The 14,127-nt window shown below is 36.5% G+C and overlaps 1 protein-coding gene across 1 annotated transcript in view; it reads left to right on the top strand.

The window, feature by feature from the left end:
* Positions 1–14,127, top strand: part of L3MBTL4 (L3MBTL histone methyl-lysine binding protein 4) — a 442,302-nt gene that overhangs the window by 309,817 nt on the left and 118,358 nt on the right. The window contains exon 15 of the mRNA XM_019755692.2: positions 12,380–12,553. Coding sequence (XP_019611251.2) covers positions 12,380–12,553 — 174 coding nt within the window. The remainder of the gene's footprint in view (positions 1–12,379; positions 12,554–14,127) is intronic.

Genomic DNA, 14,127 nt, shown 5'->3' with positions numbered 1-14,127 from the left:
TAGTTAAAAGCCTAGACCCCAGCGTCAAGCTAGCTGGGTTTCCATCCCATCTCTACAACTTCTTAGCCATGTGGCCTTGGTTGACTTATTTAACCTCTCTGTGCCTCAGTCTCTTCATCTGTAAAATGCAAATCATAATAATACCTATTTCATAAAGACATTGTGAGACTTGAATAATTTAAAATAAAAACAGCTTAAATCAAGGTATTCAGCAGAGTAAAACTAAAAAACTAGAAGTATATAACCTATTAGACCAATCAAATTGTGTTTTGATGGCATTCTTCTTTAATTTTGAAAATAATTTTGTTAGATACATTTAGTAGGAATAAAAACATTCATTATGTATTTTAGATTAGCCTGGTCATCTTTTATAAAATATTTTACGTGTTGACTCTCAATAGCAATTAGTTAAAACAAATTACTTGAACAATATTTTAGAATAGTTTATGGTAGAAAAAGTAGTACTGATTATATTTTCTTGAAAGATGTAGACATTTATTTTCATCCTCATTTAGTGATGCCCCCAGTTTTTAATATCTCAGGATTGTTTATTTAAATAAATAAAAAACTTTTTAAACAGCTCCATTCAAGATATAATAAAAAATTCCTAGTGTTGATTCTTATTTCTAATTAGGACAATATTGCTTTATACACTACAGTACACATTTGTTTTTGGTGTTTTAACTAATTTAGAGGGAAGATATTTGGCAATCACTTTTTTAATAGGAGGCCTGCCTATAAATATTTAAACCTGCAGATGAGTTTTTACTTGCTGACTGTGGAATGATAAAAGTCCACCTCTTAAGTACAGATGCAAAATGTATGCTTTTGTAGTATTCCAAAAGATTCCCTAGCCCATTGCTTGGGGAAGGGCACAGTAGGACTTCTGTAAATCCTCTTTTGTCTATTAGTGTTTGGGACTACTTAGCTCAAGTAGTTGAAGGATGCTTGATTCTCTGACATGGGCTGGTTTGGTTTTCCTTTTTCCATCACACTGTACTCCTAATCTTAGCTCATAGGTTTGTCAAGTCGACTGTGAATTTATCACTTTGAGAAAGAGCATCCCAAAACAACACCTAAATGCCCTGTTGACACTGAATCAATATTAGCATTTAACACAAGGTTAGATGTTTGTGGGTATATATAAATATATACATCTCTAAATATATCTTCATGCATATCCAGATAAATTTTTGCATTTTCATTTAAATTAAGTATATTGAATTCAAAGCCATACAAAAGATGGATTTATTTCATTATAATCCATAGACAAAATGTTTACCTTTAATTTATGGATAATTTTTTTTTTAAATTGTGCTTGGAGTATTTTTGACTTGAATTATACTTCTGGTGCCCTTTGGATAATTGTACTGAAAAATGCTTTTACTTCTGAGTGAAATTTTATTTTACACCAATGCATGTTTATAAAAAGAGGAAAAATATATTTTAAGGACCTTTGCAGAAATTAATTGTATTTCAAACTAGAATATTCCAAATGACAATGCACTTGACAAGTAAAAAGGTGAAAAGAATTTGTACATAGTAACAAAAGTTTTCTTTGCAATTGTAGAAACACAAATTTATCACTGTAATTTTGTATTGATTATGTTAATATTGTAGCATGTTAATTGCTTTATTTGTTTAATTTGCTGCATAATGTTAATTATGTAGAAAGTATTCTATTTGAACTTTTCAAAGTTCATATTCTATTATCAGATCTTCTCCATGCATAGATTATACAAATTATTTACTTAGTAAACTAAGCTGGTATCAGCATAAAATTATAAAGGTTATTAGTGTACTACTTAGTATACGATTACATTCCTTTAGAATTATTTATTTTTTGAAAGTTTCTAAAAACCATACACTAAAATACTTTAGAGGAAAGAGAGAACCCCCCACACACACACACACACACTTTAACTTTTACTCTTGATACATTTTTCCTTCCCTGTCTAGTTTACTTAAAATATTACCTATAACAGAACAGTTCAGATAATGTTTTTCTACACACTCAGTTAAAGGATAGCTCCTAATGCATAACAAGTTATGTTGGATTTGACTTTTTGATATTAGAATAGACATTAATGAAATGATTAAGTTCATTATCTCCAATGAAACAAAAATAAGTGGAGATTGCATTTAATTCTTATCTATTTTTTGTGTATACCAATAGGGTTTATATTCTTGGCATGTATTCTAGTCTTTATCAGTTTCAAACTTAGGAATATTTTGAAAACCACACCAGGAACCTAGTACGCTAAATTGTGCCAGGGACTAGTTCTCCAGGAATGGGCTGGCTCTTTGTCTGTACAGCTGGTCCATTGTTATTTCATCTTGACAGTGGGTAGAAATGCCAAAAAGTGAAAAAGGCTAGATTAACTTTTCTATAAGGACAGAGGCACTCCTCGGAGGAAGGATTCAGTCTGGGATAGCTAAACAGTGGGACTGGAAAGAGAAGAGCCCACCGGGCTGAGTTGTGGACATTGATTAAGATGAGAGATTGAGAGCAGTTCTGTGCTGATTGAGATATTCAAGTATTTTTTCTGGGTTTTATGCCTGAAATATTGCTTGGCATCAATTTGTGTATTATCCACAAATAAATAAGTTACATGTAGGATAAATGACTGTTATATATGACTGTTAAAAGTTGATATGCTGCTGAGGTGCTGTGGTACAAGATAACCCAACTTTACTCAGTTCACACTGATATAAACAATTATGGCTTATGATTTTAAGACACTTATAGTAAAGAATATGGATATATACACAGATAACAATATGATGAGATAAATATTCATAAAATTTGGAAAGTACTTTAAATCTAAGGAATACTGATTATTCTGATGTGACCAGAGCATATGTTTTATGGGTAGTAAAGATGGAGATGACTTTGAAAGGCAAGCTGGGTCAGATCAAGGGAGTCTTTGAATGCCACACAGACGAATTTCAACTTGGGTCTAAGAGCATTCATTTACAACAAATAGAAGGAAGGAAATAATTTTTTTTCTAAAATGCATCTGCAATGTGAAAATTGAATTCCTATAACTAACAGAAATATGAGTTATAGAGGGATAAATTAGGGTTGGAAAGAAACAGCCTTTATTGAATGCACATAGGCCAGCTATTATACTAGCACTCTTCATCCAGTGTAATCCTGACACATCGAGTGGAATGGTATTTTCATGTTACATATGAAGAAACTGATCTGCAGAGGGTGAGGGTTGGTAGTAGAAGGAGGATTAGAACTCACTTTGGCCAGTCTCAGAAGGCTCTTTTGCCACTAAAGGATTCCCTGGGTGCTTTAGTTGAGTAGAATAAAGTCTTCCTTTAAAAAGAAAAGAAACAATTGTTGTCCAGGAAGAGCCTTCAATAAAGATTTTTAACATTAAAAGGATCAATAGGAACTTCTGCTTCCAGAAAGATGAAGTAGACATATTTTCTCTATTACTCCCACTAACACCTGGATATTATATATAAAATAAACACATAAAGGCTCTGAAAGATGGAGAGGAGGGGGCAGACCAGCTAGAGACCTCGAGATCTGAGTAACAATGCAGTAGTGTGTTCCATGTCTTCTTTATCCTCATATATCTTAAGTGGTTGTTGTGTCCATTTTTTTCATTTGCTTCAAGTGTGTTAGTAATTGCTAGTTAAAGCACGTTCATTATGGCTGCTTTGCAATTTTTGTGAGATAATTCTAGCATCTGAGTCATCTTGATGTTGGCATTAGCAACATGGAAACATGAAAGTATAAAACTCATTGGTAAAAATAAGTATATATTTAAATTCAGAATACTCTAATAATGTAATGGTAGTGCATCAACCACTTTAGTAAAAAAGTTAAAAGAAAAAGTTTAAAAATAACAATAGCTACAATAACTTGTTATGGATATACAATCTTGAGCAAGAATAGTAAAGCTGGAGGCATCACACTTCATGATTTCAAATTATGCTACAAAGCTGTAATAAGCAAAACAATATGCCACTGGCGTAAAAACAGACACAATAAATCCACATATATGTGATCAACTTATCTTCGACAAGGGTGCCAAGAATACACAATGGGGAAAAGATAGTCTCTCAATAAACTGTGTTGCGAAAACTGGGTATCCACATGCAGAATGAAACTGGACTCTTATCTTACATCATGCACAAAAAATCAACTTAAAATGAATTAAAGACTTAAACGTAAGATCTGAAACTATAAAACTCCTAGGAGAAAGCTTAGGGGGAAAGCTCCATGATACTGGTCTTGGTAATAATATTTTGGAGATGATACTGAAAACAGACAACTAAAGCAAAAATAAGTGGGACTACATCAGACTCAACAGCTTCTGCACGACAAAGTAAACCATCAACAAAATGAAAAGGTGATCTACTGAGTGGGAGAAAATGTTTGCAAACCATATATCTGATAAGGGGATAATATCTAAAATATATAAAGAACTCATACAACTCAATCAGAAAAAAACAAATCACCTGATTTAAAAATGTGCAAAGGACCTGAATACACATTTCTCCAGGAAAGACATACAAAAGGCCAACAGGTACAAGAAAAGGTACTTCACACCACTAGTCATCAAGGAAATGTAAATTAAAACCACAGTGTAATATCGCCTCACACCTGTTTGGATGGCTATAATTGAAAAAAAAAGAAGAAGAAGAAGATGAGGGTGGGTGAGGATGTGGAGAAAAGGGAACCCTTGTACACTTGTGGTGGGAATGAAATTGGTGTAGCCACTATAGAAAACAGTATGGAGGTTCTTCTAAAACTTAAAAGTAAAACCACCATATGACCCAGTAATCCTATGATGGGTGTTATCCAAAGGAACTGAAATCAAGATCTCAAAGACATCCTACACCCCCATGTCCGTTGCAGCACTATTCACAACAGGCAAGATATGGAAACAACTTAATGTGTGTCATCGGATGAATGGATAAAAAAAATGTAGTATATATATAAATAGAATATTGCTCAGCTTTTAAAAAGAAGGAAATCTGCCATTTTCCACAACATAGATGGACCTGGAGGTCATTATGCTAAGTGAAATAAGCTGGACACAGAAAAACAAATGATGATATCAACTTAAATGTGGAATCTAAAATAGACTCATAAAAACAGAGTAGAATGGTGGATGCCAGGGGTTGGGTGTGGGGAGGAAATGGGCAGGTGATTGTTAAAGGGTACAAAGTTTCAGTTATGTAAGATAAATAAATTCTGAAGATCTATTCAGCATAGTGCTTATAGCTAACAATACTGTTTTGTATACTTAAAATTTACTAGGAAGATAGATCTTACATTAAGTGTTCTCACCACTAGAAAATGAGTAATAAAAGGGACAGGAGGAAACTTTGAAAGGTGATGCGTATATCTGTGACCTTGATGGTGGTGATGGTTTCACAGGTGTATACTTTTCCCCAAGCTCATCGAGTTGTAAACATTAAATATGTATAGCTTTTTTATGTCAGTCATTTCTCAGTACAAAGTTACTCAGAATCAGAGAAAATTTACCCATAATATGTCTTTAATATGTCTTGGGTAACCTCATTTTAAGGCCACAAAAATTGGAAGAAAATTGACCACAAGACCTTAGAATCTCATATGTTACTGATTGTGTTTGCCCATCTCTATGTTGAGAACAATATAATAGAAATGGTGTTACAGCTTCAGTAGATACTAAAATACTATGATGGTTCTTCCTTCCTGATCTATATTCCAACACATATTGTTTGTATTTGCTCTTAATTCTCTTAGAAGTAAAATCAGCAAGTGTTTAAGTTATATGTTAGTTTTTAAAAGTTTCTGTAGGAAGTATTATAGGCACTCTATATTGCAATAATCTGCATTTCAGTAATCAATATTTTCTACAAATAAAAGGTATTTATTTAACAGTCTTATACTGTGTAAGTTTAAACTACCAACTTATTAAAGACTGAAAAAAAGTGAGTTATCTACTGAGAACCAAGATGAGGTGGGGTGGGGAGTGAGGCTTTCTAATGGGACAGATATGATGCAGGCACCTGCCAACAGGAAGGAGCTCTTGGTGCCACCAGGGCCCAAGGCCAAATTGCAAGGCAGGCAGCATTTATTGATCTCATTCCCTCCCATTTTCTTGCTGAACCCCTTTCTCTGTCAAGTCTCAGCACCCTCTCTTATGATCTGACAGAGGCAGCCATTCAACGCTTCCTTGCTGTCATTTGTGTCTGAGAGGCAAACCCCTCTTCTATGAACACTTCCAAATAAAATGCTACGCCCACTCATGTCAACAAGTAATTCTTTGAGTTCTGAAGATAGGTGAAGAGATTTGTAGAATCTAACCTCCCAGCTAAGATATGAGTCTTCTATGTCATCTTTTCAAGGTCTTAGAAGGAAGAGAATATAAGTGGCTAATAAAATAATTGAGTCTAAAATATACAATGGACCTCATCAAGGGGTGGGTTAGTTGCATTAGAGAACTCTTTAGAGTCTAGCTATATCCCTAATTCCTGGGCTCTATGAGGGCGTATTCCTGGATCAGGGCTCCTCCTGGGAGCTATTTGCCTATGAGGTGTGATCAAAAGATACGGTGAATGTTTAAATAAAAAAAGTTACTACAGTAAAAGACACATTGCCATTAATCCCCTTCAAAATACTCCCCCTCACTTCTAACACACATATACCATCGTTCTTCCCACTTTCTGAAGCAGTTCTGGAAGTCCTCTTTCATGAGTGTCTTTATTTCGTCCTCCATCATGACAATGCTCCATGTCACACATCGCTTCTGGCATGGCAATTTTTGTCAAATAAAAACATTACTGTGTGTCCTCATCCACCTCATTCACTGGATCTGGTACCATGTGACTTCTGGCTTTTTCCCAAAGTCAAAAGGACCATGAAAGATAAATGTTTTGAATTGATTCAGGACATTGAGGCAACCTTGACAGCACAACTAAACACATTCACGAAAGAGGACTTATAGGACTGCTTCAGAAAGTGGCAAGAACAATGGGATAAGTGTGTTCAAACTGAGGGGGAGTATTTTGAGGGGGATTAATGTCAATGTGTCTTTTCCTGTAATATATATATTTTTTAATTTAAACATTCACTGTATTTTTTTATTACACCTTGTATTTCGGGCGACTTCACTTTTCAGGATGAGGAGAACAGTTGACAATGATTTGGTACTCTTACCTGAAACACTGCTGATCTCTGGCTTTTTTATTTGTTTTGAAGTACAGCACTCAAGGGGCTGTTTCACCTTTGCCAGTTTGCTTACATGTGTAATGCTTCCTAACTTTTTAATGTCATGTCACACAATGAAAATGATAATCAGTACTTGGGACAAGAGAGGATTTAGAGCATGGAGGGCTGTTAGAAGGACTGGCCTTGGACTCTAGTGCCCCAGGCCCCTTCTGGCCATCCTGACAGTGTAGCTACAAACTAGTTGGGAAGCTACCACTAGGTAAGTTGTGACAACTTAGTTATAACCCTATCGTTCAAACTGTCCATCCCCCAGAATTTGACAGAGCATGCGTGGCCCACTACTCTCAGCAGAACAGGGTAATCAGAGAGTAATCAGGAACCACATTTGCTGCTTGGGTATGATAAAATGAACACATGATTTATACAAGATGATAATGTAGTTGGATGCGCAGAACCTGGTGTCCAAGGGGTTTGGCAATCAGTAGTCATCATCTAGACTCTCGGAATTCTGGCCAGTTGAGAAGAATCCGAAAAGAAGGAAGGGATCCTAATTGGTGGGCAAAGCACAGTGGCAGAATAACTCAGGGGAAAAAGCACATGGAAGACTGGCCGGGTGGTATCTGGGAAGTGGACCCTCACTTCTTAGGGTGGGAAGCAGAGGTCTTGTCATGGAAGGGGGCTGTCAAGAGCAAGGGAGGAACAGAGAGCTTCTATCCCAGTAGGGCCCTGAATTCCAGTCATGGCAGCAGACAAGGAATTTAGGAACAAGGATGCCAAGCTAGAGGACGAGGAGTCCACGAGGCTGTGTAGTTCTCAGCAACAAGGCATGATCACAGGTATCAGAATTGGTCCTGCTTCAGGTTTGGACCTTTGGGCTTCAGAATGAACATGTGGGTTTAACAACTTACCTCCAGCCTCAGATAAGGATTGATCCTAGGAATATGGGGAAATTGCACCAGCCTGTGGACTCAGGTACCCCTGCTGTGGAAGGAAGGAAGGAGAATTCAGAGGCCGGGCCTGACACAAAAAGCAGTGATTCGGCATCACCAGCTCATCCTGCCTCCTCCAACCCCATCCCCATCACAACTCGAAGATGGAGCAGCAGTGAGAACGCTGCCTTTCAAGGGAGTACAGGGCAGATTTTTAAGGTAAAAAAATAGACTGAGCCTTTACTTTTCTATTTATCCTCACATGTTAAAAATTATACTTAAATATTTGGAAAAGCAAAACTAGTGTTTTTAATTGCAGTCATTTTTGTGTCCTATTTATGAAGTAAGAGGACGACTAGGATCGGATCTCAGTTTTAGATCTGTCAGACAAATCTCTCTTGAAAGTTTGTCAGCAGGTGTCTAGCAGTTTTTGCTTATTTAGCATTTAGCCTCTATTAATCTGATTTGCCTTTGATGAGCTTGCAGCTGACATTTTTTATAAATTATTCAATCGAACCATATGAAATTCCCGATATTTGACTTGCCTCTGACTTTTTAAAACTGCAATTTCATATGGGTCAACCTAATAGTTTTTGCTGTCGCTTTTTTTTTTTTTAACAAACAAATTGAATTAGGGAAACATGGGGAAATGGTCTCCTCACTCAAAAGAACCACATCTCCCACAAGACATTGCTGGCTCAGGACTTCAACCTGAAGTTTTTACACTTATCTCTGTCTATAATGAGCGAAATTTGAATATACTATTTCCCTCTGAGTCATAAATTTACATTTTACCCCTAACCAAACAGAGCTTTAAGTCATAGAAATTTCAGCTTATGTCAACGATTTTCTAAAGAGACTATCTTCAGAACCATTTCCCCCTCTCCCCAATATTTGGCTGAATTACAAGTAAGGTAAATGGTTTTATCACACCTAGGAAAACCACTTCAATCAGGTTTTTTTCTGTGTGTATAGACTTATGCAGAATCATGCATGCCCTTACACGCATACACACCCATACACATACAGTCGCACGCGCATACACAGGATGTAAGGGTCCGCATTTGCAAGAAGTCGGGCCAAAATTTGTGATGCTGTCTCTTTAACACAATTATTCATATTTCTCTACAAAGAATGCAAGTAGGCACAGTGTTGCAGTACAGAAACTTATTCACAGCAGAACCCAGGTTGAAAACGGTGCAATTATATTTGAAAGCCCTTTCTCCTCCACTTCTTTTGTACATGTTTTTATCTCTCATCATTATCTTCTTTCAAGTTCTTCACCAGCATTTCTTCTGAAAAGTATGTTTTTGTTATTTAATATATTCTTTTGAACTTCACACATTATTCTGATCCATATAATCTGAAGATATGTTCTCACACTCCTTACCTCGCAGAATCAGGACATACTCCATTCTAATGACACTTGGGGAGTTCCATCGAGTTTTCATACCTTAGTAACCAAGAGACAAAGAGGGGCTAGAAAGAAATTAGGAAATAGTCGAATGATTAAATGACTAAAGGGACTGATTTATGAATGAAGATAGAAGGAAATAAAATTTCTCTCAAGTACTGAGCAAAAGCTATCTACAATACTGGACAAATAAGCCTTAGGAAGAGGTAGCATTAGTGCCACACAGCTTGAGTCATGACAAGTGATGATATGAAATTAACAAAATTCACAATAATGATTATTTTCTTAAAAATCTCAAATTTGGAGCATATATTACACGGATAGCAAAGCTTCTGAGTAATAGTAACTTAAGGAAAGCTCAGCTGTGCTTGAAATAAACATTGCCCAACCTTCCTTAGGTTAGCCTAAGGCCTGTTAACTTTTATCTGCAAAAAGTTCTTTCTAAAATCTCCCTTAAATCATGTATGCTGCAGCTTAAACAGGTCATTTCTGCTCTCTTGTTATTAGAAATAGTATTTTATCGTACCTTCACTCGTCACACAGGACTAGCACATGCTGACATATGTTCACCGAGCCATGAACCATGCCAAACCAAGTACTGCTTTATTCTGTAAATACCTGCTTTGGCTTCTCTGTATAAAAATTATGCCACAGTTTCCTTCATATTCCCTGCCCGCTTTTTTATTTTTTTTATGGTGTTAACAAACCTTGTCCCACTTCTGCCCACCTCATTGGTGCTAATAATTAAGTAATCTATTTTGGGGCTTCCCAAGAAATTGCCAGGCAACTTTGGGAAAGTCGTGTTTTCTCACCTGTAAAATAACACATTAATACCATCCTTGGGTATTTAGTATTAGATATTAGAAATAGTATATGTAAAACACCTTTACTTGTAATGGACCTATAGTATACACTCAATATGGACAGCTTTTCGTTCTTATTATAAATTGTATTTATTGGCATATATGTCTTAACTTCACTAGATTTGTATACTCTAAAGTGCCTAGTATATAGCAGATGCTCAGTTAATGGGTTGCTGAATGAATAACTGAATTAATGGATAAACTAAAAATCAATGCCACTTATTACACGTTACATAAAATGCATGTAAAAGGGCACTTCTGTCTGTAGCAAAGGCTGCTGATCCACGGTGACATCAGTACAGATTTACCCGGGCATGCTGAGATAGGCTGGTGTCATTCTAATCACCCCATCCCAAATCCCAAATATAGGTTGGTGCTAAAGTCCCTCTGAGGTTAGGTTGCTTATAGGTCCGCCCTGGAAAGCTCAGTCTACCTTTTTTTTTAATTAAAGTTTATCGGGGTGACAATTGTTAGTAAAGTTACAGAGGTTTCAGGTGTACAATTCTGTAATACACCATCTATATATCACATTGCGTATTCACGACCCAGTCAGTTCTGCTTCCATCACCATCCGTTTGGTCCCCTTTACCCTCATCTACTATCCCCCACCCCCTTACCCTCTGGTAACCACTAAACTATTGTCTGTGTCTATGAGTTTTTGTTTCTTTATTTGTTTGCCTTGTTCTTTTGTTAATTTCAATTTACATACCACATATCAGTGAAATCATACGGTTCTCGACTTTTCTGTCTGACTTATTTCGCTTAGCATAACAACCTCAAGATCTGTCTATGTTGTCAATCTACTTTAAAATAGAGGAAACACTTCTTTGGTCTCTGATTTTATCATGACCTTACTATAACAAAAGAAAGCTTTCACATATTCAGAAAGAATTTATTATGCACCATGTATCAGCAAATTTACAATAAATTGGAAGTGGATTCCTAAGAAAGAACCAACTGCCTAGATATTAATGCATTTGCCTACATGCTCCCCTAGATGTAGATGACGAAAATGAAAACATTGTGGTAATGATAGCAGCTGCCATTTAATGGTGTGTGTGTGTGTGTGTGTGTGAGAGAGAGAGAGAGAGAGAGAGAGAGAGAGAGAGAGAGAGAGAGATTGAGATTTATGGTCACAACAATCATGAGTTGGATCCAGTTTTCCGCTTCACTGGAGAGAAACTGAAGCTCCGGCATGAAATGTCTTACCCAGGGTTATATGCAGGTGACTTCCTGTCACACTTGTGCTTTCACTGACAGTGGCTGCCCCACTCCTAACAGCAGCAAGGATTTGGGGCCTCTTTGCAGACGAGGATGTGGGCACAGAAATCTAAGAAGGACAAGCGATCAGCCTATAGAAAGAACCAGATCATTTGTCCTGGCTGCTCCTTCTGCCCAAACCTGCTGTTAGGCTCCAACCTGATCCAGGACCCAGGATTCAGCCTTGACTGGAGTCTCTCCTCTTTCACCTACAAGTGTCCCTTCACATTCAAACCCCAAACTTCCTAGCAACTTTCAGGAGGACTAAACAGAATCCAGATACAATGTTTCTGGATATATAAATGTTAAGAAATAAAAGCATAATGTTCTCTGATATTAGTAAATATTTTAGTTACCCATAATATTTTGAGATATAATCAAAGCATAAATATTGGAGGAAACTTTGAGTCAATTGTTTATATAACATTTTCATTGCTTCATTGGAAGCACATATTTATGTTACTCTTAGATTTTTTTAAGTTTTCAAAATTGTAAAAACCATATGTTCTGAATAACTCATTACCTATAATACTCTGCTGACCAGTGTTTAGAACTTCAGATTTTTTCATAGGGCAATGTGAAAAGAAACTTGTTTGAATGTGTTCAGTGAAAGAACAATGTCTATATTCAGTTTTTAAATATTAGATGTAGGTCTGTTCCAATGACAGTGGATCACTGATTTATCACTATAAACTGACGACTGTGCTCTCATTTTATTACAAACCAGTGCCTTTGGCTGCCCGTATTCGGACATGAACTTGAAAAAGGAGGCAACACTCCAGGATCGTCTGAGAGAACAAACACAGGCAAATTTGGAATTAGACTCTTCACATTCAAAATTGAAAAACCTCTGTAGTTTCAACTTCAGTGGAAAACATGAAAAGGTGAACAGTCAGCCCAGGTAAGGAACTTTTTGAAAATATGAACTAGAAAGTAAACCATGTAGAATAGTAAAAGAACAAATTTGTTAATAGTAATAATTCCTGACATTACTTTGAATGATTATTTTTATTTCTGGGTATTGTTGTGTTCACTGGCTCATAGAATTTATATCAGCCTTGATCTTCATCTAAAAAATATTTTTATTTCTTCATCCTCAAAATTTTTAATTTTTCTTTTTTCTAAATATATATATTACGTGTAAGCAATAGAAAGCATATCTCATCTACTAAAGTCTATAAAACTCCCTTGCACTTTGACAACTTCTTTATTCTTTGGAATCATTTTATAGATCGTATCTCTTTTGGCACGTGGCCAAGTATTTGTAGCCACTCAGTCACATATGGATTTCCTCTCTTACATGTTACTTGTCTTGGTCGTCTTTCATCCAAATGCACCTCATATACAATTTCTTCTTACTCTGAATAGGTTTCATTTTGATTTACTGATAACACATCATCCTTTTGTTCCTAAATGTAAACTTAACCTTTTAAGTATCAGATTTCAATCTTTATTTACATATAATCATTTTCTAAAGAGCTGCAAATGCAAGCTTATTTGATGTTTTTTATCTACCTGAGTAAATAATCTAAATAACATCTTTTCTATGAAAGAGCTCAAATCTCCATGCTGTGAATTAGAAACACAGAAAAAATCTCACAATAGGTAGATAATTGGAGATCAGACAGAGATGGAGCCAAGGAAGGCGAGACAGAGAAATGAGAAGTGGATGTTTTTCAGACCCTTCTGCAGGCAGAAGACACTCGAGTTCAAGGCCTGAAGGACACGAGACCCTCCCTGTGCCCCTTTGACCACGCTGCTGCTTGGGGGGCCGCTGCTCCTCCTAATCCTCTCGAGTCCTGCTCTTTTCATTCAGGCAGGTGTAAAGTGAAGATGCACATGCCTCTCTCTGTGGGAAGAGAGTTTCCACCAGATAAGCTTTCTGCCTATTTACACCTGCAGTCCCAACAAGGGTGTTCCTTAACTCCCAAGGGGAGACCTGTTCACTGGGAGGGTTTGGCTCCCAGGATACATTTTTCACATGGATTTTACATCCTGGAGTATGAGTGTTTTCCTTTTCTTCATGCACATGTTGATATAGAGAATTTCGGTGACTTTTCATTTTTGGTAAATAGCTTATTTTGATATTGATCACTGCGCACACAACCTGCAGATTAGCTCTCCTCTATCTCAGGATCTATTTTCTATGGATGCGCATGCCTCTCTATTTCTGTGCCTGTATCTTGCGTGTTTAGTATTTGTTAGACACCCGCTCCTCTTGTTGAAACTTCACAGGGTCTGGTTGTTCTTTACTGTTCTTCACACCCACACTGTTTACAACTCTACATAGCTGAGATCCTGAACATCCTTTCCATTTCCTGGGTGACAGAGAATTTTTTCTTCTTCAGTTTTTTGAACTGTTTTCCAAGGAACAATGTTTATTTATTTCAGTACATCCATTTGTCCTTATTCTTTCTGTTCTATTCTGTTATCCTTTTTTCCAAATAAAAACTCAGTCAGTCTCTCTTGTAAACG

This window comes from Rhinolophus sinicus, linkage group LG09 (genome assembly GCF_036562045.2).
Source record: "Rhinolophus sinicus isolate RSC01 linkage group LG09, ASM3656204v1, whole genome shotgun sequence".
In the NCBI taxonomy this organism is placed as follows: domain Eukaryota; kingdom Metazoa; phylum Chordata; class Mammalia; order Chiroptera; family Rhinolophidae; genus Rhinolophus; species Rhinolophus sinicus.
Note: the sequence above shows the minus strand (reverse complement) of the source record. Positions and strands in the feature narration are given on the sequence as shown.